This window comes from Odocoileus virginianus, chromosome 20 (genome assembly GCF_023699985.2).
Source record: "Odocoileus virginianus isolate 20LAN1187 ecotype Illinois chromosome 20, Ovbor_1.2, whole genome shotgun sequence".
Classification (NCBI taxonomy): domain Eukaryota; kingdom Metazoa; phylum Chordata; class Mammalia; order Artiodactyla; family Cervidae; genus Odocoileus; species Odocoileus virginianus.
The window spans coordinates 44,987,925-45,014,384 of NC_069693.1; the positions used below are offsets into that span (position 1 = coordinate 44,987,925).

Here is a 26,460-nt window from a genome sequence, read left to right on the forward strand (position 1 = left end):
GGTCTGGATAGATGACAAAGCCAGCCATCACATTTCCTTTAGCCAAAGCCTAATTCAGAGCAAGGCCCTCTCCAGTTCTGTGAAGACTGAGCGAGGTAAGAAAGCTGCATAAGAAAAGTTTGAAGTTAGCAGAAGTTGGTTCATAAGGTTTATGTAAAGAAGCCGTCTTCATACCATAAGAATGTAAAGTGAAGCTGCAAATGCTGATGTAGATGCTGTAACAAGTTACCTAGAAGGTCTGGATAAGATAATTAATAATGGTGGCTACACTAAACAAGGATCTTCCTTATAGACAAAACAGCCTTCTATTGGAAGACAATACCACCTAGGACTTTCACAGCCGTAGAGAAGTCAGTGTCTGGCTTCAGGAACAGGCTGACTTGTTAGGGGCTAGTGCAGCTGATGACTTGAAGTTGAAGCCAGTATTTATTTACTATTCCTAAAATCCTAGGGTCCTTATGAAGTATGGGCCTGTGCCCATAAATGGAAAAACAAAGCCTGAATGACAGCACATCTGTTTACAACATAGTTTACTGAATGTTTTAAGCTCACTGTTGAGACCCGTTGCTCAGAAAAGAAAGGATTGCTTTCAAAATATTAATAATCATTGATTATGTACCTGACACCCAAGAGTTCTGATGGAGACATACAGTGAGATTAATACTGTTTTCCTGCCAGTTAACACAACATCCATTCTATAGCTCACAGATCAAAGAGTTATTTTGAATTTCAAGTCTTATTATTTAAGAAATATATCTCAGGGATTTCTCTGGTGGTCCAGTGGCTAAGACTGGGCGTTCCCAATGAGGGGGCCCAGTTCCATCCCTGGTCAGGGAACTAGATCTCACATGCCACAACTAAGAGTTCACATTGCCACAGCTAAAGATCCCGTATGCTACAACAGAGATTGAAGATCCCACGTGCCGCAACTAAGACACAGTGCAGCCAAATAAAAAGATTTCATAAGGCTGTAGCTGCCATAGGTAATAATTCCTTTGATGGATCTGGGTAATTTGGAAACCTTCTGGAAAGGATTCACCATTCTAGAAGCCATTAAGAACATTTGTGATTCAAGGGAAGAGGTAAAAAAAAAAAAAAAATCAACATACACAGGAGTTTGGAAGAAGTTTGAAAGGAGTTTGGAACAAGTCCTCGTGGATGACCTTGGTTGGTTGAAGACTTCAGTGGAGGAAGTAACTGAAGATGTGGTGGAAATAACAAGAGAACTAGAATCAGAAGTGGAGCCTAAAGATGTGACTGAATTGCCAAATCTTCTGATCTAACTTTAACAGATGAAGAGTTGCTTTGTATGAATGAGTAAAGACAGTGGTTTCTTAATGTGAACTCTACCCCTAGTGAAGATGCTGTGAAGACTGTTAAAAATGGCAGCACGGGATTCAGAATATACGTAAACTTAGTGAATACAGCAGGGCAGTTTGAGGGGCTTCCCAGGTGGCACAGTGGTAAAGAATCCACCTGCCAGTTTAGGAGATGCAAGAGAGGCAAGTTTGATCCCTGGGACAGGAAGATCCCCTGGAGGAGGAAATGACAACCCATTCCAGTATTCTCGCCTGGAAAATCCCATGGACAGACGAACCTGACAGGCTACGGTCCAAAGAGTTGGATATGACTGATCTCCTAAGCCTCTGGAGAAGGAAATGGCAACCCACTCCAGTACTCTTGCCTGGAGAATCCTGTGGACAGAGGAGCCTGGTGGGCTGCTGTCCATGGGGTCGCAGAGAGTCGGACACAACTGAAGCGACTTAGCATGCATGCATGCATTGGAGAAGGCAATGGCAGCCCACTCCAGTGTTCTTGCCTGGAGAATCCCAGGGACGGGGGAGCCTGGTGGGCTGCCGTCTGTGGGGTTGCAGAGAGTCGGACACGACTGAAGTGACTTGGCAGCAGCAGCAGCAGAGCTACTGAGCACACGGGGATTGAGAGAACTGACTCCAGTTTTGGAAGTTCTACTGTGGGTAAAATGGTATCAGACTATCACATGCTACAGAGAAATCATTCATGAAAGGAAGAGCCAGTCCATGAGGCAGACTTTATTATTGTCTTATTTTAAGAAATTACCAGAACCTCCACAGCCTTCAGCAACCACCATCCTAACTATTCAGCAGCCATCAACATCAAAGTAAGACCCTGCACCAGCAAAAATTTGCTGAAGGCTCAGATGATGGTTAGCAGTTTTTATCAATAAATTATTTTAAAATTAAGGTATATGCATTATTTACTTAGACATAATGCTGTTGCAGACTTAATAGACTACAGTACAGTGTAAATATGCGAAACTGAAAAGTTTATGTGTCTCAGTTTATTGCAATATTTGGTTTTCTGCTGTGGACTGGAACTGAATGTGCAGTATCTATGAGCTGTGCCCTAATTTCATATCAGTGGAATCACACAATGTGTGGTCTTCCGAAATGTCTGATTTCTTTTACTTAACATAACCTTTTTGTAGTTCACATAGCATCTATCAATACTTCACTCCTTATGATTGAGTAAAATTCCTTATATATATATATATATATAAAACATAATTTATCTACTCATCTGTTGATTCTTTAGTTGCTTTTTATTACAAACATAATCTAAAACCAGCTTACTCATTCAGACAGAGAACATTTATGAAGCATCCATTATGTGTCTGGCAATGTGTTGGGTTCCAAGAATGTAAAAATAACGATCATTTATAGTTATAATGTGATGCCTACTGTAGCAAAGGTGTAAACACAGTGTTTAGTACAACATAAGGGGTGGAGTGGTTAATTCTACTTCACAGGTAGATCAATTCATTTTGCAAGCAGATTTTTCTGATGGCAAAGAAAAGACTATATGGATGTATTTTGTCCATTACAACTGTAGCTGTCTGTATTTGAAATGGTGAGGTAGCTCCCTTGAGGGAATGTACTCTTTATGGTGTTCTACAAGTCACTGTTAACGATTTTAGCTATTTTATTTCTAAACTGTTTAGTCCCTCATTATATATTGCTTAAGAGGATATGTGTTCTCATAAACTAGTTCCTTGGTCTTCCTAAGGATAGACTAAGATGAAGATGAAAGGTAGTTTAGGAAAAAAGGAAGCTTTCAGAGATTTGGGTTAGACTGTACTTAACCACCACAGATTGGTTATGTTCTAGATGGATTTAGAGTGTATTAGCAGAACATAGGCAGCCATAAACCACCACCTTATATTTCTTTGAAGACAACCTGCCACAGAAATGTTGAGTCAGTTTCTGAGAAGAAATTCTCTGTATCTATTACTTTCCTCCTTCAGCAGTCTTATGCTATTAACTTCAATAACAACACAGCTCTCTGTTCAGTTGTCAAAAATTGATAAATGAGTCTGAGATGTAGAAATGGAATGAACCTTATATGAAAGCTTTGTAAATGTAGACTATGGCTGGACCTATAAAAATAACAGATTTGCCTGAAGAGAGTTCTCATGCCACATTAATGGGAGATTTTTAAAAATTTGTTTTAGCCTACAACACAGCAGTCACCGCAGGATGAGCAGGAGAAACTCTTGGATGAAGCCATACAGGCTGTGAAGGTCCAGTCATTCCAGATGAAGAGATGCCTGGTAAGAGTGACAGTGTGAGAGGCACAGTTGTAGACTGCGTGTTCCTGGGAATGTTAGGCTGTGTTTTCTAAAGCCTGTAGCACTACTGCTCCGGTAAATCTAATATTCAGCCTCAGCTCCCTCAGGCACTGTGTGGAGCAATTTCAGTAGATAGCCCTGTTGAAATATTTACTTACCTTTATATTTATGGTTTGAAATTGTCTGTCTTCTCTACCAGAATGTAAGCTCCATGAGGATGGGAGACCCTGCTTTCTGTTTACACATCACTGTATTATCTCCATACCCTCTCTGACCTGAATTACTGACCTCATCAGTTCTATACCTCAAACCTTAGGAATACTTGACATATAATAGTTGCTTAATAAATATTGGTTGAACAAATGTATTAAAATACTTTCCATTTGAATTGTTCAGCCTTTCCCCTCTATCTTGAAGGCTTTTATTTCTGTCCTGAACAGACACATTTTTTTGCAAGAACTACCTTAAAAACTGTACTTAATTTTCATATTCTGAAAGAGTAGATTTTCTGTGTAGAAACTATAGATTCTCTGGAATAAAATTTAAGAAGTGAAACCAAATAGGCTGGCACTTAAATTATAAGTTGCTGTGTTGATGATGATGATAATATCTTGCCTTTGTAAAGTGTCTTTAAGAGTTTCTAAAGCTTAGTAATATGTTCTTTTAGCCAGTTGTATCTATTGTATTGTTTTTCTTGCAAACCAGTTTATAAAAACAAAACTCTTGGAGTGGAGAAAATGGGTGGCATGGAGCTTGCTAGTGCTTGCTTCTCTCTCTTTCTGTGTATGAGCAGTGTTTCTGTATCTGAAGGTATTGTCTATATTTATGTCTTAAGTGGTGCACATGGACATTGTGAGGAGAAAAGCATTCTTAAAGTAACAGTCATTGCAGACATCTCTGAAGAATGTTTAACCTATGACCAAGCCATTGTCAGAATAATAACTTTCTTTCAAAACAATCAGTATGCCAGTTTTCTTGCTTACAGGTAAAAAGATGAATTAATGGAGCTATAGTTTCATAGTTGCTAAGGTTGTAAAGATTTGAGTTACTGCCAGGAAGCTGTGTCCTAGATAAATGAGATTTGCTAAGCTTTGCAGCCTGGTGAGGAATTATGTATCTTACTGTTTTCAGTAAAGTGAAGGCAAGGTGAAATTAAACTTGATTTTTATGTGATTAAAATAATATAGGTGCTGTATACTTTTGAAACTGTGTAATAGATCCTTGATTAAAGTGTGTAAAGTTAAATGTTTATTTAAATTAAGCATTCTCACCAATGCTCTTGGTTTTTCTGTAGGACAAAAACAAGCTTATGGATGCTCTGAAACATGCTTCTAATATGCTTGGTGAACTGCGGACTTCTATGTTATCACCAAAGAGCTACTATGAACTTTGTATCTTTTGAATGTTGAAGAACATTTTGATCATACTGTTTTCTTGATAAGGCTTATTTTGCTTGTTTCCTAAGTTTTTCAGAAGTTGTATTATTTCTCGTTGTCTTAATCAAATAGTACTTCTCCCTGCAAATGTGCTGAGAAAAGTATCAGAAACCCCTTTTTTGTGCTTACACTTCTTTATGTGGCTTGTTGTTGTATCTCAATTTTCAGACTACTCATGAAGGATATTGAAAGTATTAAGCAATTGGTTTTTTAATGCTAGGATTTTGTCAAGCTGGACTCTCAAATGTAAAGGACATCAGTGATTTGCCATTTCAAAACCATTTAGTAGTCTCATGGGCAATCTTTTTATTGTTTTGCTTTACCAGACATCTTTAAAAACCCTTAAAGTCAGGAAAGCCCAGAAGAAATTCTGTCTTTACTTAATTTAAACATACTTTCTTACATGACTAACACTTAGGAAATTTGCCCAGTATAGGAATCCCCTGGTGGTTTAGTGGTTAGAATTCTGGGCTTTCACTGCCATGGCCCAGTTTCAGTCCCTGGTTGAGGAGTTAAGATCCCACAAGCTGTGGGGCATGCCCCCCACCCCCAATAGATAAAGAAAAAACTGCAATTCCAAGAAAAGAAATTTGCCCAATTTAATGAGTCCAACAAGTTGTAGAGTCAACATTCTTAGGTTGACTGAGCTTTAAATCCTTAATGATAGTTAAAAGATATGGCTATTTCTGATGAACTGCACTACTTGGAAGTTTACCTGACAGATGAATTTGCTAAAGGAAGAAAAGTGGCAGATCTCTATGAACTTGTACAGTATGCCGGAAACATTATCCCAAGGCTGTAAGTTATTAAGACTTGGCGGGCTTTTATATCTGCATTTCCCACTTTGTGTTATATCCTTTAAAATCAGTGGGTTTTTACTTAATTTCTTAACAAATAGAGGTTAACATTTTGATAGTGATTTTTTAAGGCTGTGAAGTATAAATACTTACTATAGATTATTGAGGAACTTTGAAAATAGAAAAAAATGGACATGCTTTGTTTAATTTCTTGACTACTAGAAAAGTTAATATCATGACAGTTATGAGCCCTAATGTGTTTAAAGGTGATATTATAAATAAATGGAAGGGTGTCAGTAAGCAGTTAAATTTTAAATTAGATGGTATTTTCTTTATTGCATAAGAGAAAACCTGCTTCCTGTCTTGTTTACTTCATGTTTGTATATATTGTGTTTGAATATAGTCAAATTCTTGAGTATTTTATTTCTAATCAAATGTTGCCTCATTCTTCTAGTTATCTGTTGATCACAGTTGGAGTTGTATACGTCAAGTCATTTCCTCAGTCCAGGAAAGATATTCTGAAAGATTTGGTAGAAATGTGCCGTGGTGTGCAACATCCCTTAAGAGGTCTGTTTCTTCGAAATTATCTACTTCAGTGTACCAGAAACATCTTACCTGATGAAGGGGAGCCAACAGAGTAAGTGCTTTTCATTTCTTGATTTAGCTGTAGTATTTTTACTGTTGTTGTTGTAAAACATATAAAAAGTATAGAAAAGTATATAGAAGAAAATAAATATCAGTAATTCTCCTACCCAGAGTCAGCCACTGGTAGCATTTTGTGTATAGATTTCCTTTGAGATGCAGTATATGTGGTGTGATATAAAATGTACTCTTATGAAAATTTTGTGTAGATTATTAGAACCTGCTTTTTTAATTTAGCATAATTGAGAGCATTTTTCCATTCCATCAGATATTCTTTGAAAATATGACTTTTTAAATGAGTTACATTTTGAAAATTGTATTGTGATAAAATAATGAAGTATATTTAACTTTTTTTATGAGCTAGCCAGTTTTCATATTGTTTCTTGAATGTCATATCAGTTTTTATAATTTAGCGACTTCTAGTTACCCCAGAGTATAAGTGATTTTAATTATCTGTGCATACAAATTAGATATTAACTCCAAAACAGGGCCGGGGGAGGGGGTTGGTGGGAAGCCATTCAGAGAGAGTTGTCTCTTATGCAACCAATATTCTAGCATCCGAGTCTATTGTGTTTTTATCCCACAAAGATGGCAGATGGTCTTTATCCAGTTGGGTGAACTATTCACATGACAATTTCCTTTGATTGAGGAACTTAATTCCCTTTTTTTTTCTCCTTAATTCCCTTTTTAAAAAGTTTCCTTATTCATTTATTTCTAATGTGTATATTTTAGTTGGTTTTAGTATATCTGCATCATTTCCTTTTTAAAAGAAAAGCTATAATAAAACTTTAACCATGCGTATGACAAAAATTTAAATGGTGTACAAAAGATAAAAATTTAACAGTGTAGAGAAGATGGTGAGGTTATTTGCTGTGTTATGATTTGATTCAGTTTTGAGTGTTTATTTAGTACTCAGCAAAAAGTTTTGAAAACTACGAAGTTCCCCATCTTAGGAAATGTAAAATTAAGCAAGAAATACTTGGTCTTTTACCTTACAGAGCTTACAAAGCTTATAGTTCAATTGCAAGCATAAAATAGTCAATAATAAAATGATGAGTTAACAGTGACATTTACAAGTGTCAGTTTTTTAAGGCTTTTTGAATTAATGGAATACAATTCCAAGAACAAGTTTATTTGGCCCAGGAAAAGGAGTGGTTAAGTTGCTTCATTTATATCGGACTTTTCATGACCCCATGGACCGTAGCCTACCAGGCTCCTCTGTCCGTGGGATTCTCCAGGCAAAAATACTGGAATGGGTTGCCATGCCCTCCTCTGGGGGATCCTCCCAACCCAGGGATCGAACCCACATCTCTCAGATTTTCTGCATTGGCAGACGGGCTCTTTATCACTAGTGCCACCTGGGAAGCCCAAAAGAAGGGTGGGGGGGTGGGGAAGCATTTTGTCCCTTTAAACTTGAACTGTGTCCCCTCCCTGATATTCTTTTCTCTCTTCCTCTTGAAATTGAGCACTAAGACAGTGTAGTTGAAGATGTCTTTCATGAAGCGTTTGGTGTTAAAGAGGTAAGAAGGAAATGCACAAAGAAGAGGAATATTAGTAAATTGTTCCTATGTTTAAATACTGTGTATAAAGATTTTTCCAACTGTTTCTTTGCAGTGAAGAAACAACTGGTGATATCAGTGATTCCATGGATTTTGTCCTACTCAACTTTGCAGAAATGAACAAGCTCTGGGTTCGAATGCAGCATCAGGGACATAGCCGAGATAGAGAAAAAAGAGAACGAGAAAGACAAGAACTGAGAATTTTAGTGGGAACAAATTTGGTGCGCCTTAGTCAGTTGGAAGGTGTAAATGTGGAACGTTACAAACAGGTTTATATCTTTTTACTCCTCATCTTTTCTTATGTCATGAGATATATAAAGTCTGATTTTTTAAATTTAAATATTTTTAAAAATAATATTGCATTGAAAACTGTTGATCAAAGAAGACTTAAGTAAACTGAAAATTATATTTTGAGTCTGTGTTTGTGAATTGGAAGACTCAGTATTGTCATTATCAAGATACCAATTTTCTTTACATTGAGATTTATTTTACTATAGAGTTACTCTAAAGTGACAATAAAGTAATGTGATATTGGTGAAAGGGATAAATACATATATCATTGGAGAATAAATCAGGAATTAGCAAACCTTTTCTTTAAAGGACTTGGTACTTATTTTTTGGTTTTGCAAGCCATATAGTTTGCAGCTGTTAAATTCTGCCAGTGTAGTACAAAAGCAGCCAAAGATAATGTGGAAACAATATACAAAAATGGTCATTAAACTAGATTTGCTGATCCCTAGAAGAGATGATCCAGAATAGACTCATGTGTATATAATCAATCATGTATATATAATCAATTATTGATAAGGGTGCAAAGGCAACCTTTTCAGCAAGTGATTCTCTAACTATTGGACATCTGTATGCGAACCAAGCCTCTGAACTGCGACCCATTCTCATACTATGCAGAGAAACTCAAAAAAATTGGTCAAAGTCATAAGTGTGAAATTTGCAACTGGAATTTTTAGAAGAAAACACAAAGAAAGTCTTTATAACCTTGGATTAGGTAAGCTTTCTTAGGACACAATAAACACAAACCATAAAAGAAAAAAAACCAATGAAATGGACTTTTACAAAATAGAAACCCAGAATTTTTTTATTTAAACATTCTTCTGTAAAATTTTACAGTTTAGTCTTGAAGTATGGATCAGGAAAACCTAAAATATGATTTTTAAGTTCATAGTTCAAATATGTTACTGGAGGAGTGACTTAAGAATTTGAAAATAATTCTTTAACTCTTTAAACATTTCTCTTTCAGATTGTTTTGACTGGCATATTGGAGCAAGTGGTGAATTGCAGAGATGCTTTGGCTCAGGAATATCTCATGGAGTGCATTATTCAGGTAGGTGAGAACATTTCAGGTTTTTAAAGAACTCATTTTGTATTTCATTAATTTTCTTTGTTTTGGGGAAAAAAATCTTGATTGAAGAGAGATTAAGCTTTCCTGAATAAATCCTTTTCTCTTATTAATATAATAACGTTGTCTTTGTATTGATGGGTTTTTCTTCCCAAAATGTAGGAAAGAGTAACCTCCAAGTTGTCTAGGTATCATTAGTTTTAGTTTAATTGTAAGTGTGCTTTGGTTAACAGAATCTTTCTTTCTGGGGTTATGTTTAGAGAGGCTTGAAAGTGATGTAGTTGCACTTGGTTATGTAATGTTAAAATGATTTTTTTCCCCCACAAATATGAGTTTTAAATATTAAGTCCAGAATATAGTGGAAAATGCCTTTACTAATTGATTTTTGCTAGTTGATTTTAGTAATAATTGATTACCATTTAATTTTCAGGTTTTCCCTGATGAATTCCACCTTCAAACTTTGAATCCTTTTCTTCGGGCCTGTGCTGAGTTACACCAAAATGTAAATGTGAAAAACATAATCATTGCTTTAATTGATAGGTAAGGATGGGGAATACATGTAAATCCATGGCTAATTCATTTCAATGTATAACAAAAACTACTGTAATGATGTAAAGTAATTAGCCTCCAACTAATAAAAATTAAAAAAAAAAAAATTGATAGGTAAGAGTTTCCTGTATTGAAGGGCAGATGTTCTGACTTTTGAATAATGAATTTAAAACATTTTTGTGAATTCTTTTTTACATCTTTATTAATGATTATGATTTAGTTACATTAGTTCTATAAGTCTAAGTATCTAATAAGTACTTGTCTGGCTTCCTCATGAAAGAAGTTTAGCTCTTAATTGAACAGAAGGCATGGAGATAATATATTTAATCTATGCATTTAAGTGATATTTAAAGACTTTATACAGGCCCAACATTTAAATTTTATAAATCCAATTATCACCAAAGAGCAAACTGTGTTTTACAATGATGAAAGTTATCTTTCAGAGGGAATCAGTTTGATCTGGAATCTTTATCAAGTAGACATAAATATAGATGATTAATAATGTTTAAGTAATCACTCTATTACTGCATTTTTTTAAAGAAGAGTTTTCAAGTACTAAAAATGTTAGTAAATCCCCAATGTGTTTAAATTATACTTCTTTAGCCCTTGGTCTTGGTTAAAAGTATAAAACTTGGCCTTTGATATAGCTTTAATGAGTGCCTGCTGGGTGCTCGTACATAGTATGTGTCCTGCTTGTGAGCATACACTAATTGACATTGTGAAACCAGAAACCCAAGTGAAGATTTATTTCTGCAAATACTTTTATTATGTTTTAAATATCTAAGTTATTAGTTTTAAAGTCAATTTATATAGCTGAATTCTCCAAATTTTCAGGTCCATCCTTGGTTTTAAGAATTATAAGTCAATTGGGGATACTCTAAATGGAAGCTCCTAACTGGATTTTCTTATGTTAGGCGTAACACCACTTAACCATTTCTGTCAGTAGTGATTCTTCTGTGCATAACAAAATGTGGGTCCAGTTGTAATCAGGACAAACAGTAATGATAATGGAACAAACTTTATTTTGAGTAGTTTAAGATGTGGTAAATAAAAGTTAACTTGACTGCTTTTGGAATTAGTTGTGTTTTAAACTTGACAGTAGTAAAAATGCAGTGTCTTAAAATTTATCTATATACTTTTTACATTTTATAACTATGGCTGTTGAATACATTTTGTCATATTAATACAGTTCTATCCATGTCTACTTAATTAGGCTTCATAGAATTTGACAGAATTGACCTGTTAAAAATCTGGTGTGTATGGTGTAAAGTAAGAATGCAGTGAAAAAGGCATCGTTGGTAAAATTGTTCCATTAAAAGTGAATTGAGAGAAAAGCTGAAAGGGTAAAATGTCATCCATGAACCCACGACCCAGATTCCTATATCTTTTGAAATAAAGAGTATTTTCTTTTTTAGATTAGCTTTATTTGCTCACCGTGAAGATGGACCTGGGATCCCAACAGATATTAAACTTTTTGATATATTTTCACAGCAGGTGGCTACAGTAATACAGGTTTGTATGACTTTCTTCCTAAGTTCTAAAAACTTTCATAATTCTCTGCTTATAGTCTTTTAGTAATTGTTTAAAATAAATTCCATGGTTTTCTGAACATTCCAGTCTAGACAGGACATGCCTTCGGAGGATGTTGTATCTTTACAAGTCTCTCTCATTAATCTCGCCATGAAGTGTTATCCTGATCGTGTGGACTATGTTGATAAAGTTCTAGAAACAACAGTGGAGATATTTAATAAGCTCAACCTTGAACAGTAAGTCAAACAAACCTTTGTAAGGCTTTTTTGTCCCAGATTTGTTTTTCTTTTGCAATTTTTTAAAAAAATGTTAGAGTTCATCTTGTTTTTTAAGCATTTGTGAGATTGACATGCTTGGTACTAACCAGGGCAGAAAGTGGCAGCCAATTGCCTGGTTGTGTACAGTGATCAAGTAGTGACACTCATAGACCATAGGCATCTTTAGGGACCAGTGTCTCCATTCAGACCCCTTTGTATCTAAGAGTGAGTTAGTATTTCCATAAGTAGTTTCCTACAGATGAGTAAATTATGAAAAAATTAGGGATTCATGTATGTATTTAAGATGTGAAAATTACATTGGTTTAAATTTTTTCTATTTTCAGCTTTGATTTTGATATCAGACACAGTATGAATATTCTGTTGTGTACTTGCATCTTCCTCAACTATGCTGTCCTAGACCTGTTGCATCCTGTAGTGGCCATTTGCACAGTTGTGATCTTATTATCTTTTCCCAGTAGTCCCTTTACTGTCCCATCCTCCACTGCTTCTGAACATGAGTCAAGCTAGGCCCCTCCTTGCCCTATATTATCATTTCATCTCACGTAATCTTTCTGTTTCCCATCTCTCTTCCAGTGGTTTAGTTGTGTCTGGAAGATTTCTTTTTCCTTTTACCGCTTTTTTATTCCTTCTTTTTCTTTTTGTCACTCTAATTTTTTGTGTGAACCAAAAAGGATTCCAGATTGTAAATAAGTTTTGTATCTATATCTTCCCCCACTAAATGAGTTTTAAAGTAAAATTAGACAGAATAAAGAATTCGAAGTCCCAACCTTTAAAGGTCTTATTAATGCCTGGATATTCCTCAGTCACCCTGGAATGTTCCTAATTTTATCCTGCTTTTCCTTATTCACCAACATCTGATAAAGAAGAAATAACATATGTATTATGTTCTTGAATTGCTAGTTTTGCATGGCTTTCTCATCCTGAATATACAGTACTTACTGACTGCCCTAGAAACTTAACTGCCACTTAAAATACTTCCCTTAGAAATACCACATTCTAGACAGTCTTTTTTAACTCCAGGTATACAACCTGTTCATGAATTGTAGACCAGCGTAACCTGTTGTATCTATAGGACTTTAATAGATGAATAAATGTGTGTGTTTAGGTGGACATCTAATAAACCTCTCTTGGAAGTCACTGGGGTATTTTGGGATGGTGTGATTCACTTCACCCATTTCCTTTAATATGTAAATGAAAATTTTCAAATTTTTATGAATCAGTGCTGTTTGTGTATGTAAGATGTTAATTTATTCACTAAAGGACTGCTGTTTTTCTTTTGGCAGTATTGCTACCAGTAGTGCAGTTTCAAAGGAGCTCACCAGACTTTTGAAGATTCCTGTTGATACTTACAACAATATTTTAACAGTCTTGAAATTAAAACATTTCCACCCACTCTTTGAGTATTTTGACTATGAGTCCAGAAAGAGCATGAGTTGTTACGTGCTTAGTAATGTTCTGGATTATAATACAGAAATTGTCTCTCAAGACCAGGTAAGAGAATACTGACATGCTATATATTAAGAATACAGAGACAAAGTAGTTATGCTTTTAGACAATGAGACAAACACATGAGATGGGAGGGGAAGGTCATTTACTACTAAAAAATAGTGATACTACTTAGTAGTTATACTACTTTGTATACTTTAGTAGTATACTTTAGTGTGTATATATACACTTCAGTAGTTATGCTACTAAAAAATAGTTATAAATAGCTTATTCATTATATAAATGAGAAGATTAGAGATGTATAAAGAAGAAAATATAAAATAGCTATAATCCCACAGGAAGAGAATAACTGCTCTTAATTAACATTTGGTCTGTCTCTTTCTAGACTCTTATCTATATGTGTACCAACATGCATACACTTTCATACAGAAAAAAGGAATTAAGTTGTTGATACTGTTTGACACAACTTAGAAGCACTTTTGTCAGTGGCATTACATGCTGATTGTTTCACCCTAGTCAGTTTCCATGTCTTCCATATTACAGGTGGATTCCATAATGAATTTGGTATCTACACTGATTCAGGATCAGCCAGATCAACCTGTAGAAGAACCTGACCCCGAGGACTTTGCTGATGAGCAGAGCCTTGTGGGCAGATTCATTCATCTTCTGCGGTCTGAGGACCCTGATCAGCAGTACTTGGTATGAATTAACTCTTCTTATACCCCTTCAACAGCTTCTTGTGAAATCATGTGTATATGTGTCTCAAATAGTTTAATCCAGCTTGTAGTATTAAAAGGTTTCAAAAGAATTGAAACTGAGTAAGCAATTAACTGGACTTTTACTTTATGATTAAGTGCGTTAATTGTAAACTTCTGGAGCTTATGAAGAACAAGTTGGTTGCTGTAATTTCTTCTGAAGACTTCTTAGGAATTGTAGAAAAGTCTATCTTCCTTTAGTTGGGTATCCATCCAGTAATCATTCCATGTTTATTTTCTTTCTGAACTGTGTGTTGCTTTTAGAATTGTTCAGTTGCTTTTCATAATAAACTTTTCAAGTATGAGCAACATCCTTTATATTCAGTTGTGTTTATGTTTCCAAGGTTTGCAAATAGAGGTTGTGTTTGTTTGCCACATTGAGTAGGATATTGGTGACTGATACTGGATAATTTATAAAAGGTGGCACAGATAGTGACTTAATTATTGTTTGGGCAAAGTAGATTAACCATTGTTGGATATGTGGGACTGTTAGTCTGTTGTAATGAAGAACACCTTAATTTGAGGATGGGCCCTGACTGCTTGTGTTGACTTTGTCATAGCTGACACTCTTGTAAACTCTTTCATAACCATTGTGAAAAAGAAGCTGATTTCTGTCGGTAGTGCGATAGTCTTCAACTTGGCTTAGCATCAAGCAGTCTGCACTGCATGTGATCTGTACCTAGTGGCTGGCCTGATTGTTCAAATGTTTTAACTGATTGCCTTATGTTTCTGTGTCATGTTACATACACGGCCTATGTGGGTTTTCATTTTTCGTTGCAAACCAAAGTAGAAAGTGTGCTTTCCACCTGTGGCCAGCTTTGTTATGCCATGTAAAGAAATACCTTTAAGGTGAGGATCATTAGTTTTGACTTTCTAAAGGGGGAATGCATTCTCTTCCTATCCATCTACCATTATCAGAGAAATTTACAAAACTTGAATATGTCACACACTGTGTCTCCACATAGTCAAAAGTATTTCATGAATTCTTGTGATTTTTCTGAAACAACTAGACATTTGTTTTCTGATGGCTCTTTTAAAGTTTATTACCATTTTCCTTAAATGGTCTTAATATTTTCCTGAAGAGGCATGATGTACCAGCAATATGCATATTTTTTATATTATAATAGTAGCCAGTATTTTGAATACATGCCATGTGTTAGTACTGATAACAGTTTACATCTGTTATTTGATCTTGCCAACAACCCTGAGAGTGAAAATTATAGTTAAGAGAAGGTAAATGGTAATTTTCCCAGGATCACACAAATAGTGTTAGGATCTATGTTTAAATGTGTCTATCTTCAGAGCCTGTGCTCTTTATCAACACAGCATACTTTTTACATGTGTGTGTGAAAATATATTTAAATTTGTATCTGCCCCTGGCTAGTAGTTAGGGCAAGTATTACAATCTCTCTCAACCTCAAGCTTTCCCCTATTTGTGAGATGGGCTTCCCTGGTGGTGCAGACAGTAAAGAGTCTGCCTGCAACGCAGGAAATGCGGATTCGATCCCCAGGTCAGGAAAATCCCCTGGAGTAGGGAATGGCTACCCCTCCAGTATTCTTGTCTGGAGGATTCCATGGGCAGAGGAGCCTGGCGGTCATCTATCTCTTGGGTGATGGTGATGCCTTGGCAAGAAAAGAAATGTAAGAGTATACCATAAAAACTGTATTCAAAAAACAGTAGCAATCATAATGATTAGAGCTCTCATTTAATTTTATAAATAATCAATTAATGGGTTCTGTCTGTTTTGGTCAGATTTTAAACACAGCACGAAAACATTTTGGAGCTGGTGGAAATCAACGGATTCGCTTCACACTGCCACCTTTGGTATTTGCAGCTTACCAGCTGGCTTTTCGCTACAAAGAGAATTCTAAAGTGGTGGGTTTACTTTTAAGTATGTCACTAGTTTTTTCCTCTGTGTGTGTGTATTTTACTTTATTATGATAGAAAATTTCAAACATGTACAAATAGAAAATGGTATAATAAAATCCCAGTTTCAATAACTTAACTCATTTCTAGTCCTGTGTTAAGTATTACTAATAGTGATGTTGGTAGATTACATACTAGTTGAGGAATCACATTAAAAAACACTTAGAAATGAAAGATTCAAATGGTTTAAATTGATGCTGAAGTTTTTCCTGTGTCTAAAGAACACTTATGAGACATTGATAAGTTTTTCACAGAATCACTGACAATGCTTTACTTCTTCAAGAATGATTTTATTTTCTTGGAGTCTTTATAAAATACAAGTTCTGAAGTGAGACAGTAGTCGCATTCAAAGGTTGCAGTACATAACAAGTAAGACCTAATATTGGAGAAACATTCTAATAATGGAGAAACAATAATTAATAGAGAAGGTATATTCAGTAGACCCACCAGCATGACATAGCATGCCTTTGGCCAGTTTTTATAAGGCCAGCCTGTCATGTAATTCCTTTTTTCCCAATATTTTATGGATACATGTTTGTAAATGTAACAATAAAGAAAGCAACTAGCACATTACTGTCTGCCATACACTGTGCCAAGGACTATAAACTTGGATTATTGCATTTTTTCCTTGTAAAAGTCTGTGACTGTTACCCTCTCTTAAAGACGAAAAGAATTGATTGCTTTAACAAGAAATTTGGGTGGTCAGACATGAATAAGATATTTAACCTCACTGGTAATTATAATAGTGAACTTATTTAGAAATCAGACTGGTAAAGAAAAAAGAAAAATGTTCAGCAATGGCAATGGTGTGATGAGTATTCATTCTCATCTAGTAATGGTGGGAATGTGAATTAGTGCAGGCTTTCTAGAAAACTCTGGCAGTATGTAACTACAGCCTTAATAAATCCAGTATTTCCACTTGTAAAAATTTATACTAAGGAAAAAATTAGGGACTCAATAATGCTTTATATTTATAGACCATTTGTTATATTACATTTATATCCAAAAGGAAGTAAATTTTGCTGTGTCCTTTTTATGGAATATTTTTTAGTGATTAAAATAATTTTAAATAATTTTAATATCATGAGGAAAATCATGATAAAATAAGTGAAAGAAAAGGAGTTGAGTACAAGTTACATGCAGCACTGAGCCCAATTTAACTCTTCTCAGTAAGTACTTTAAAGTGGAAAACAAAACCGTACCCAAAGGATCCCAGTTACATAATATTTGCATAGGAAAAAGAAAGTAAGACATTAACATCAGAATGTAATTAGTGATTATTGCTGGGTGGTAGATTTAGGGATGGTTTTAAAGAATTTTTTAAAAATTCTTTTATGTATTTTCCAAATTTTGTCCAATTTGTAAATATGTTGCTTTTTCTGATAGAAAAAAAACACACAACCAAATATATAAAAATTGCAAAGCCAGTGACCTCAAATGTTTGTTTTGAGAAGGCATCCTGCTTGATTTACTTACGGACTCCACAAAAGAGACAGGAAGATAGTAGGAAAACTGTGAACTCAACTTTTACCACTTTTCCTATTTGTTACATAAAAGTTTTATTTAAAATAAATATTCTTAAGCAAGTTAATATTGAATTTAAGGTAATTTAACTATTTTTTCTTTTTTTAGGATGACAAATGGGAAAAGAAATGCCAGAAGATTTTTTCGTTTGCTCACCAGACTATCAGTGCTTTGATCAAAGCAGAGTTGGCAGAATTACCCTTAAGACTTTTTCTTCAGGGGGCTCTAGCTGCTGGAGAAATTGGTTTTGAAAATCATGAAACAGTAGCATATGAATTTATGTCCCAGGTGATGATCTGCTCTCTTTCTGGGATGAATCTGTTTGCTCTGTTCAGTCACTTGTTATGTTAATGATGTTACATTACGTTATGTTTTGCTAACAATGTTAATGGTGGTGGTACACAGGGATTTACTCTTAATTTATAAGCAGCCCTTTCCCACCATCTTGATAGGAAATACTATGTTTCTTAATACTGTAGTTTTATTGCCTGGTTTAGAGCAGAAAAATTGATCAGAATTACTGGACACTACTTCCCTGGTGGCCAACACGGTAGAGTCTGCCTGCAGTATGGGACACCTGGGTTTAATCCCTAGAGAAGGAAATGGTAACCCATTCCAGTATTCTTGCCTGAAGAATCCCATGGATGGAGGAGCCTGATGGGCTACGCAGTCTATGGGGCCACAAAGGGTTGGACATGACTCAGTAACTAATCCTTTCATACTTTGAGTGAGCTTGAGGATTTTCAAGTATGTCATGGTAAAACTTTCAAGAGTTAAAAAAGAATCCCTTTGTTAATTCAGTTTGGAATTTCTGGATTAAAAGTTAAAGCAAGTTTCTTTGTTGCAGCTTGTCAGCATCTTTGTCTTGTGGCTCTCCAAGCAAGGGCACATGTATATTCTAATCTGAACTATTCACAGGATGAGGCTTTGATGGGAAATAACTTTGGAAAATGCTCTAATAGATACTTAGTCTCTAAAGGTCATTTCTGCTTTGTGTGCACCAGGCGTTTTCTCTGTACGAAGATGAAATCAGTGATTCCAAAGCACAGCTGGCTGCCATCACCTTGATCATTGGTACTTTTGAGAGGATGAGGTGCTTCAGTGAAGAAAACCATGAACCCTTGAGGACTCAGTGTGCTCTTGCTGCATCCAAACTTCTGAAGAAACCTGATCAGGGCCGAGCTGTGAGCACCTGTGCCCATCTCTTCTGGTCTGGCAGAAACACAGACAAAAATGGAGAGGAGGTAAGATGGGCGGTCATTCCTGACCAGCAGTGTGACAGGAGAGGGGATCGTTGATAGGGAACGGCTGCTGTGGCGTTGTGCCTTGGAGGTGAAATAGGTAGAGTGCTTAGAAACCTGACGAAATTTCTTTGTTTTGTTAAATGAAATGAACAGTAATGTATAGAGAGTTACATGCTGTGGTGAAGGCCTGCACTTTGAGGACTTTGCAACATAGCAAGTTTGTACCACTTCCTTTTAAAAATATACAAAATAAATGTGAGACATTTAACATATAAATATATAAAACAATATATTTGTTTTAAAATATTGCTGTGTACTTTAAAAAGTGAAGAGGATTTAAATTTGTGTCCTTTTAAAATACGAAAGAGCCATAGTAGTGTGTTTATTTCTTTGTGTGAAATGGGACATTTGTAATTCATTTATCTCTTTAATATTCTCTCTTTAATACTCCTCACTACCTTTTTTCTAGCTGCATGGAGGCAAAAGGGTAATGGAATGCCTAAAGAAAGCTCTGAAAATAGCAAATCAGTGCATGGACCCCTCTCTACAAGTGCAACTTTTTATAGAAATCCTGAACAGATATATCTATTTTTATGAAAAGGAAAATGATGCGGTAAGTGAATAGTAAATTGTTGTTAGTGAAATACTTTATTTTCCTATTCTTAGGTTTGACACATACAAAAGTTTATCATTCTGATATTTTCTTTTTTTTTTGTTTACAAGGGTCAGAGTTTGGAGAATCCACTTAGTTGGTCTCTCATTCTCTAAAGTTCTCTGTCTGTATGGATGGCATCTAACAGAAGAGCTCACTATGTGCAAGAAAATTCTTATCTCTTTTGCTTATGAACATTTTATAAAAATAGTCAGTTCAGTTGCTCAGTCATGTTCGACTCTTTGCAGCCCCATGGACTGCAGCATGCCAGGCTTCCCTGTCCATCTCCAACTCCTGGAGTTTACTCAAACTCATGTCTACTGAGTCAGTGATGCCATGCATCTCATCCTCTGTTGTCCTCTTCTCCTCCCACCTTCAATCTTTCCCAACATCAGGGTCTTTTCCAATGAGTCAGTTCTTCACATCAGGTGACCAAAGTATTGGAGTTTCAGCTTCAGCATCAGTCCTTCCAATGAACATTCAGGACCAGTTTCCTTTAGGATGGACTGGTTGTATCTCCTTGCAGTACAAGGGACTCTCTAGTCTTCTCCAACACCACAGTTCTGAAGCATCAATTCTTTGGCACTCAGCTTTCTTTATAGTCCATCACATCCATACATGACTACTGGAAAAACCATAGGTTTGACTAGACAGACCTTTGTTGACAAAGTAATGTCTCTGCTTTTTTTTTTTTTTTTCATTTTTTTTTTATTAGTTTGAGGCTAATTACTTTACAATATTGTAGTGGTTTTTGCCATACATTGACATGAATCAGTCATGGATTTACATGTGTTCCCCATCCCGATCCCCCCTCCCGCCTCCCTACCCATCCCATCCCTCTGGGTCTTCCAGTGCACCAGCCCTGAGCACTTGTCTCATGCATCCAACCTGGGCTGGTGATCTGTTTCACCCTTGATAGCATACTTGTTTCATTGCTGTTCTCTCTGAACATCCCACCCTTGCCTTCTCCCACAGAGTCCCAAAGTCTGTTCTGTACATCTGTGTCTCTCTTTCAGTTTTGCATATTGGGTTATCATTACCATCTTTTTTAAATTCAATATATATGCATTAGCATACTGTATTGGTCTTTATCTTTCTGGCTTACTTCACTCTGTATAATGGGCTCCAGTTTCATCCATCTCATTAGAACTGATTCAAATAAATTCTTTTTAATGGCTGAGTAACATTCCATTGTATATATGTACCATAGCTTCCTTATCCATTCGTCTGCTGATGGACATCTAGGTTGCTTCCATGTCCTGGCAATTATAAACAGTGCTACGATGAACATTGGGGTGCACGTATCTCTTTCAAATCTAGTTTCCTCGGTGTGCATGCCCAGGAGTGGGATTGCTGGGTCATATGGCAGTTCTATTTCCAGTTTTTTTTTTTTTTTTTTTTTTTTAGAAAATGTCCTACAATGTGCATTTATTCCATATCATTGTACAAGGTTTCCATACAGTTATAACTCTTAAGACAATGTGTTTTCTTCACCATTGTATGTGGTGCCCACATCTTTCACTTGAACATGCTGGAAATCCACATCATATGCTATCCCACAAGTTGTAACGAATTGCAAATGTGCCAATTTAGAAGAGCACGGTGGCTTAGAATTGGGTGTGGATTGGTGCTACTTTATTTCCAGTTTTTTAAGAAATCTCCACACCGTTCTCCATAGCGGCTGTACTAGTTTGCATTCCCACCAACAGTGTAAGAGGGTTCCCTTTTCTCCATACCCTCTCCAGCATTTATTGCTTGTGGAATGTCTCTGCTTTTTAATATGCTGTCTAGGTTGGTCATAACTTTTCTTCCAAGGAGCAAGCGTCTTTTAATTTCATGGCTGCAATCACCATCTGCAGTGATTTTGAAGCCCCCCAAAATAAAGTCTGTCACTGTTTCCCCCTCTATTTCCCATGAAGTGATGGGACCAGATGCCATGATCTTAGTTTTATGAATGTTGAGCTTTAAGCCAACTTTTTCACTCCCTTTCACTTTCATCAAGAGGCTCTTTAGTAGCTCTTTTGCTTTCTCCCATAAGGGTGGTGTCATCTGCATATCTGATGTTATTGATATTTCTCCCGGCAGTCTTGATTCCACCTTGTGCTTCTTTCAGCCCAGCGTTTCTCATGATGTACTCTGCATATAAGTTAAATAAGCAGGGTGACAATATACAGCCTTGAGGTACTCCTTTCCTGGTTTGGAAACAGTCACTCTCTGTTTAAAAAATAAAAAAGAATTTACAAATGCTGAATAGTATTTACCACAAGTATAGAGTAACTCCCAAATAAAGGATTGATCAATATTTATAGGTTAAATAAATGGCTTTTGTTCTTTTACTGGTTTATGAAGTTCTGTGTTTCCATTAAGTATTTTTTGTTTGTTGATATTTTAGATGAATAGCCAGTAGTTGTCCCTGAAGCCAGGGATCGTGTTCTCACATCTCTTTTTTTTCATAATTATTCTGGTAACTTCTAACAGAAACAAAAGCTCTTCAAGATGTTCGTATTAAATTACATTATCTTTTATGGTACATACTTGATTGTGAAATTGTATGTATTCTTTTATAGGTCACTATTCAGGTTTTGAATCAGCTTATCCAAAAGATTCGAGAAGACCTCCCAAATCTTGAATCCAGTGAGGAAACAGAGCAGATTAACAAACATTTCCATAACACACTGGAGCATCTGCGCTTGCGGCGGGAATCACCAGAATCTGAAGGGCCAATTTATGAGGGTCTCATCCTTTAAAAAGGAGTCAGGCTCACCATCCTCCTTTCCATGCACATCCAGTAAGGGTTTTATTATACTAGGCTTCCCTTCCATAGATTGTGCCTTTCAGAAATGCTGAGGTAGGTTTCCCGTTTCTTACCTGTGGTGTGTTTTACCCAGCACCTCCGGACACTCACCTTCAAGACCTTAATAAAATTATTCACTTCATAAGTGTTCAGGTCTGTCTGCTCATCCTAAGTAGCATGATTGATCTGCTATTTAAAATTCCTGTGATCTGTTTAAAAGAAACAAAAAAAAAAGCCAAAAAACCCCCACTTATCTCTGTTACTAATGAAACTCCCCTTCCGTTTTTTCTGTTTTGTTTCACTGTTGAGTGTATAATTTCCTTCATTCCTTGGAAGTACTAACCTGAAAGTATCTTTGTTCTGAAATTAATTTAGAGGAAAGGAATACTGTATGTGAAATTCAGCTTGGGCTTCTCCCAAAATGCAAGATAAGGCCATGTGTAATATTTTCCCTAAAATTAGAGTATATTAATGCATGTTTGAGGATTTTAAGGCACCATGGTCTAAACCAGAAGCTATATTTTGCATATTTGGACTCAGCCATCCATTAAGAACTTATGTTGTCTTCTGGACATATTTATCAAAATAATTTTGTTCTAAATAGTATAAAATAGAAAATTTGTGGTCTATATAATTTATGTATAACCTTCATTGTTGTAAATTTAGGGGGAAATGCATCATACAGTTATGATTTTTTTTCACCAGTGAAACAATAAAGTTGCTATTAACAATTTTGGACCTTTTTCCTTTCTTACTATCTTTTTAAAATTTATTTTTTAACTGAAGGAGAATTGCTTTACAGAATTTTGTTGTTTTCTGTCAAACATAGACATGAATCAGCCACAGGTGTACATATGTCCCCTCCCTCTTTAGTCTCCCTCCCCATCTGACCCCTCTAGGTTGATACAGAGCCCCTGTTTGAGTTCCGTGAGACATACAGCAAATTCCCATTGGCTGTCTATTTTGATTCATAAAAGGAACTGGTAGAATGCGTTTGCAATTTAATGTACATTGTTGTTAAGTTAATCAGTGAGTGGGTGCTAGGTGCATTTTATTTCCTGTATTAGTCAGTCTTCCCCAGGTGTACTACGCCACTGCAGGTAGCCTCCTTGAAATGGTGATGAGCTACCCTCCTGCGCAGAAAGCTAAGGATCTTACTGGTATGCTTTCATATGTGAAAGCAAGCACCTTGACCACCTCCTAGGACACACATACATCATGCAGATGATTCACTTAACATCCATGTGTGCACCAGCACTGTGTTACCCTGAGCTTCCTCCTCCAGCTTTTAAGTACATACTGTGACCTTATGTGCTCATTTGGTATTTTTACTCTTGACCAGTTAATTCAGTCCTGTAGGTGGCCCTGAGTCACAGTGGTTAAGAGCAGAGGCTTTATCTGGAGTCAGGGGGCTTGGATTCAAGACCCAGTACCACTTAGCTCACTTTTGTTCTAGGCAGTGAACTTAACCTCTGTGGCCTCAGTTTCTTCATGTGCAACCTGGACACTTATACCATAGCGGTGGCATGACCCTGTGTGTTAATACATCAAGCTCATGTAAAGTTCTTAGTGTCTGACTTAAGCCCTCAATTGTTGGCTATCATTATTACTGGATATAAAAATATCTGTATCAAAGCATGGAATAAAACTCACTGATCTTTTCTGCCCTTTGACGTTTGATCTTTGACGTTTGGAAAAAGTTCTGAGATGGTGAGAGATAACTAGAGAATTTAAGGCTCTGAAGAATTTGGGAGATGGATATTTCCCCTCAGCTGGCTGCCATTCTGTAGACCCTTTCAGTAAATCATTGAAACAGCACCCACTCTTCACATGGGTCAATGCAGAATGTTGAATGCTGGTAATTTGGTGATTTCACCATATTTGCAATGTACACAAAGCCTTAATTCAGAGTAAAGGAAACTTAATCTCGAAGGGAGGATCCAAGCAATACATACTCTGAGTGTCTGGAAATTTAGAAAATGCCACTTTAGGCCATGTTGGTACTTGGGAAATGATTTTGGTTAAATACTCTGTGAATATAAGAAATAGTACTAGGGATAGGAGGCAAGGATGAAGAGTGACAAAAGGAGTGGATCTTATCTAGCTGTACTTCAATCACTTGAAGACATTAAAATAATAATAGATGTAAAAAAACCCGGACCACTCTCCACACCAATGAAATATAATTTTTTAAAAAAAACTTCCCAAGTGGTTTCAGACTGCAGCTGAAACTAAAACATTGTGTAGACCTCACAGAGTCTACTTCTGAGAAGAGTCCGAACCTGTTGCTATTTTCTAATCAAAACTGAACATAGATTACTTGTACAAAAGATGAATCATGATGAAAGGAATCAAAGGAAAATTATTCTTTTCACTTCTGTTTTTTTCCTCTGTCTTGTTTAAGATTAGTCTCTGCCCCTACTGATTAATTTCTTTGGGTCTTATTCCCAGGTACATAATGCTGGCAAGAAACCTTAGTTTCTACATATCTTAGGAGAGGGTAACAACCGAACGAACTAGTAGTCATTACAGTCAAAGTCCATAGGGCTTTCAACCTCCCAATTTTCTGATAAGATAAATGATTCACAGAGGTGCTGTGATGGTCTGTGGTCACACAGTGTGTGAGCGGCTAAATCAAGAGTGGAACCCAGGTCTTCTGACTCCTGAGCCAGCATAAAAGGTACTCCTGTGAGTGATCACTAGTGATTGCTCAAGAAAACCCTGTCCTGCAGGTGTCAGCCCTGGAAATGCAGAGGTAATCCCTTATTCAGAAGCAGAGACCCTTCCCACCCAGCACTGTCCTGAGGGAGGCAGCCATGAACTCTTACTAGGGAAGCCAAGAAACCACTTGGAACCCACATCATATCTCTACTGGGTTGGAATCTGAAGCTTAATCTCCAGCTGAAGTTATGTTTACATTAACCAGAAAATAGATCTAGTGCTGCCCAGATCAGTCCAGTCCAGATCAGGCACTGGGAATACATCAAACAAGACAGGCCTCTGCCCCCTTAGAACTTGGTTTCTAAGAGGAGACACACACAGATCCAGAATACAGTGTCAAGTGGTGGTAAGCACGGTATAGCAGGGAAGAGGGACTGGAGAGCGCCAGGGCTGTTCTTTGACATGGGTGATGCAAGGAAGGCCTCTTGGAGGGGATGACAATTGAACAGAGGCCTGGAGGAACTCGGTGAGCCTATACAGAGTGAGAACACTGGGTGGAAAGATAAAGGCACCTTAATAGGACTTGAGATTTGCATCCCATTCTGAACCATATCCTCCTTCATGGGTCATAGCCTTCTCATGGTGAAGGGACTTGCGGAACTCAGTGAAGCCATGCTGTATAGGGCCACCCAAGATGGGCGGGTGGCCATAGTGGAGGGTCCTGACAAAACGTGGTCCATTGGAGGTGGAAATTGTGACCCACTCTAGTATTCTTGTTTTGAGAACCCCATGAATAGTATGAAAAGGCAAAGGGACATCACCAGATGGTCAATACTGAAATCAGATTGATTATATTCTTTGCAGCTGAAAATGGAAAAGCTGTATACAGTCAGCAAAAACAAGACCTAGAGCTGACTGTGGCTCAGATCATGAGCTCCTTATTGCAAAATTCAGGCTTAAATTGAAGAAAGCAGGGAAAACCACCAGGCAATTCAGGTATGACCTAAATCAAATCCCTTATGGTTATGCAGTGGAGGTAGCAAATAGATTCAAGGGATTAGATCTGGCAGTGTCTGAAGAACACTATGTGTTCTGACACTCTAAAGAGTGTCTGAAGAATTGTGGACAGATGTTTGTACCATTTTACGGAAGGCAGTGACCAAAACCATCCCAAAGAAAAAGATGTGTAAGAAGGCAAAGTGGTGGTCTGAGGAGGCTTTACAAATAGCTGAGAAAAAGAAGAGAAGTGAAAGGCAAGGGAGAAAGGAAAAGATTTACCCAACTGAATGCAGGGTTCCAGATAGTAGCAAGGAGAGATAAGAAAGCCTTCTTAAGTGAAAAATGCAAAGAAATAGAGGAAAACAATAGAATGGGAAGATAAGAGATCCCCTCAAGAAAACTGGAGAAATCAAGGGAACATTTCATGCAAAGATGAACACAATAAAGGACAGAAAATGCAAGGACCTAACAGAAGCAGAAGAGATTAAAAAGAGGCAGCAAGAATACACAGAACTATACAAAAAAGGGACTTCCTTGGTGGTTCAGAGGGTAAAGAATCTGCCTGCAACGCAGGATAAAGAATCTGCCTGCAATGCAGGAGATGTGGGTTTGATCCCTGAGTTGGGAAGATCCCCTGGAGAAGGAAATGCTATTCACTCCAGTATTCTTGCCTGGAGAATTCCATGGACAGATGAGCCTGGCAGGC

General features: G+C 36.7%; 1 protein-coding gene across 2 annotated transcripts in view; it reads left to right on the forward strand.

Annotated features, from left to right (window-relative positions):
• Nucleotides 1-22,830, forward strand: part of VPS35 (VPS35 retromer complex component) — a 28,107-nt gene extending 5,277 nt beyond the window's left edge. For both annotated transcript variants that reach the window (XM_070451365.1, XM_070451366.1), the window contains exons 2-17: nt 3,491-3,589; nt 4,902-4,998; nt 5,718-5,841; nt 6,295-6,477; nt 8,097-8,310; nt 9,297-9,380; nt 9,826-9,935; nt 11,360-11,456; nt 11,562-11,710; nt 13,036-13,243; nt 13,742-13,897; nt 15,707-15,829; nt 17,513-17,692; nt 18,409-18,648; nt 19,118-19,261; nt 21,868-22,830. In XM_070451365.1, the coding sequence (XP_070307466.1) occupies nt 3,491-3,589; nt 4,902-4,998; nt 5,718-5,841; nt 6,295-6,477; nt 8,097-8,310; nt 9,297-9,380; nt 9,826-9,935; nt 11,360-11,456; nt 11,562-11,710; nt 13,036-13,243; nt 13,742-13,897; nt 15,707-15,829; nt 17,513-17,692; nt 18,409-18,648; nt 19,118-19,261; nt 21,868-22,047 (2,388 nt within the window). In that variant the 3' untranslated portion in view covers nt 22,048-22,830. The remainder of the gene's footprint in view (nt 1-3,490; nt 3,590-4,901; nt 4,999-5,717; nt 5,842-6,294; nt 6,478-8,096; nt 8,311-9,296; nt 9,381-9,825; nt 9,936-11,359; nt 11,457-11,561; nt 11,711-13,035; nt 13,244-13,741; nt 13,898-15,706; nt 15,830-17,512; nt 17,693-18,408; nt 18,649-19,117; nt 19,262-21,867) is intronic.
• Nucleotides 22,831-26,460: the final 3,630 nt, after the last annotated feature.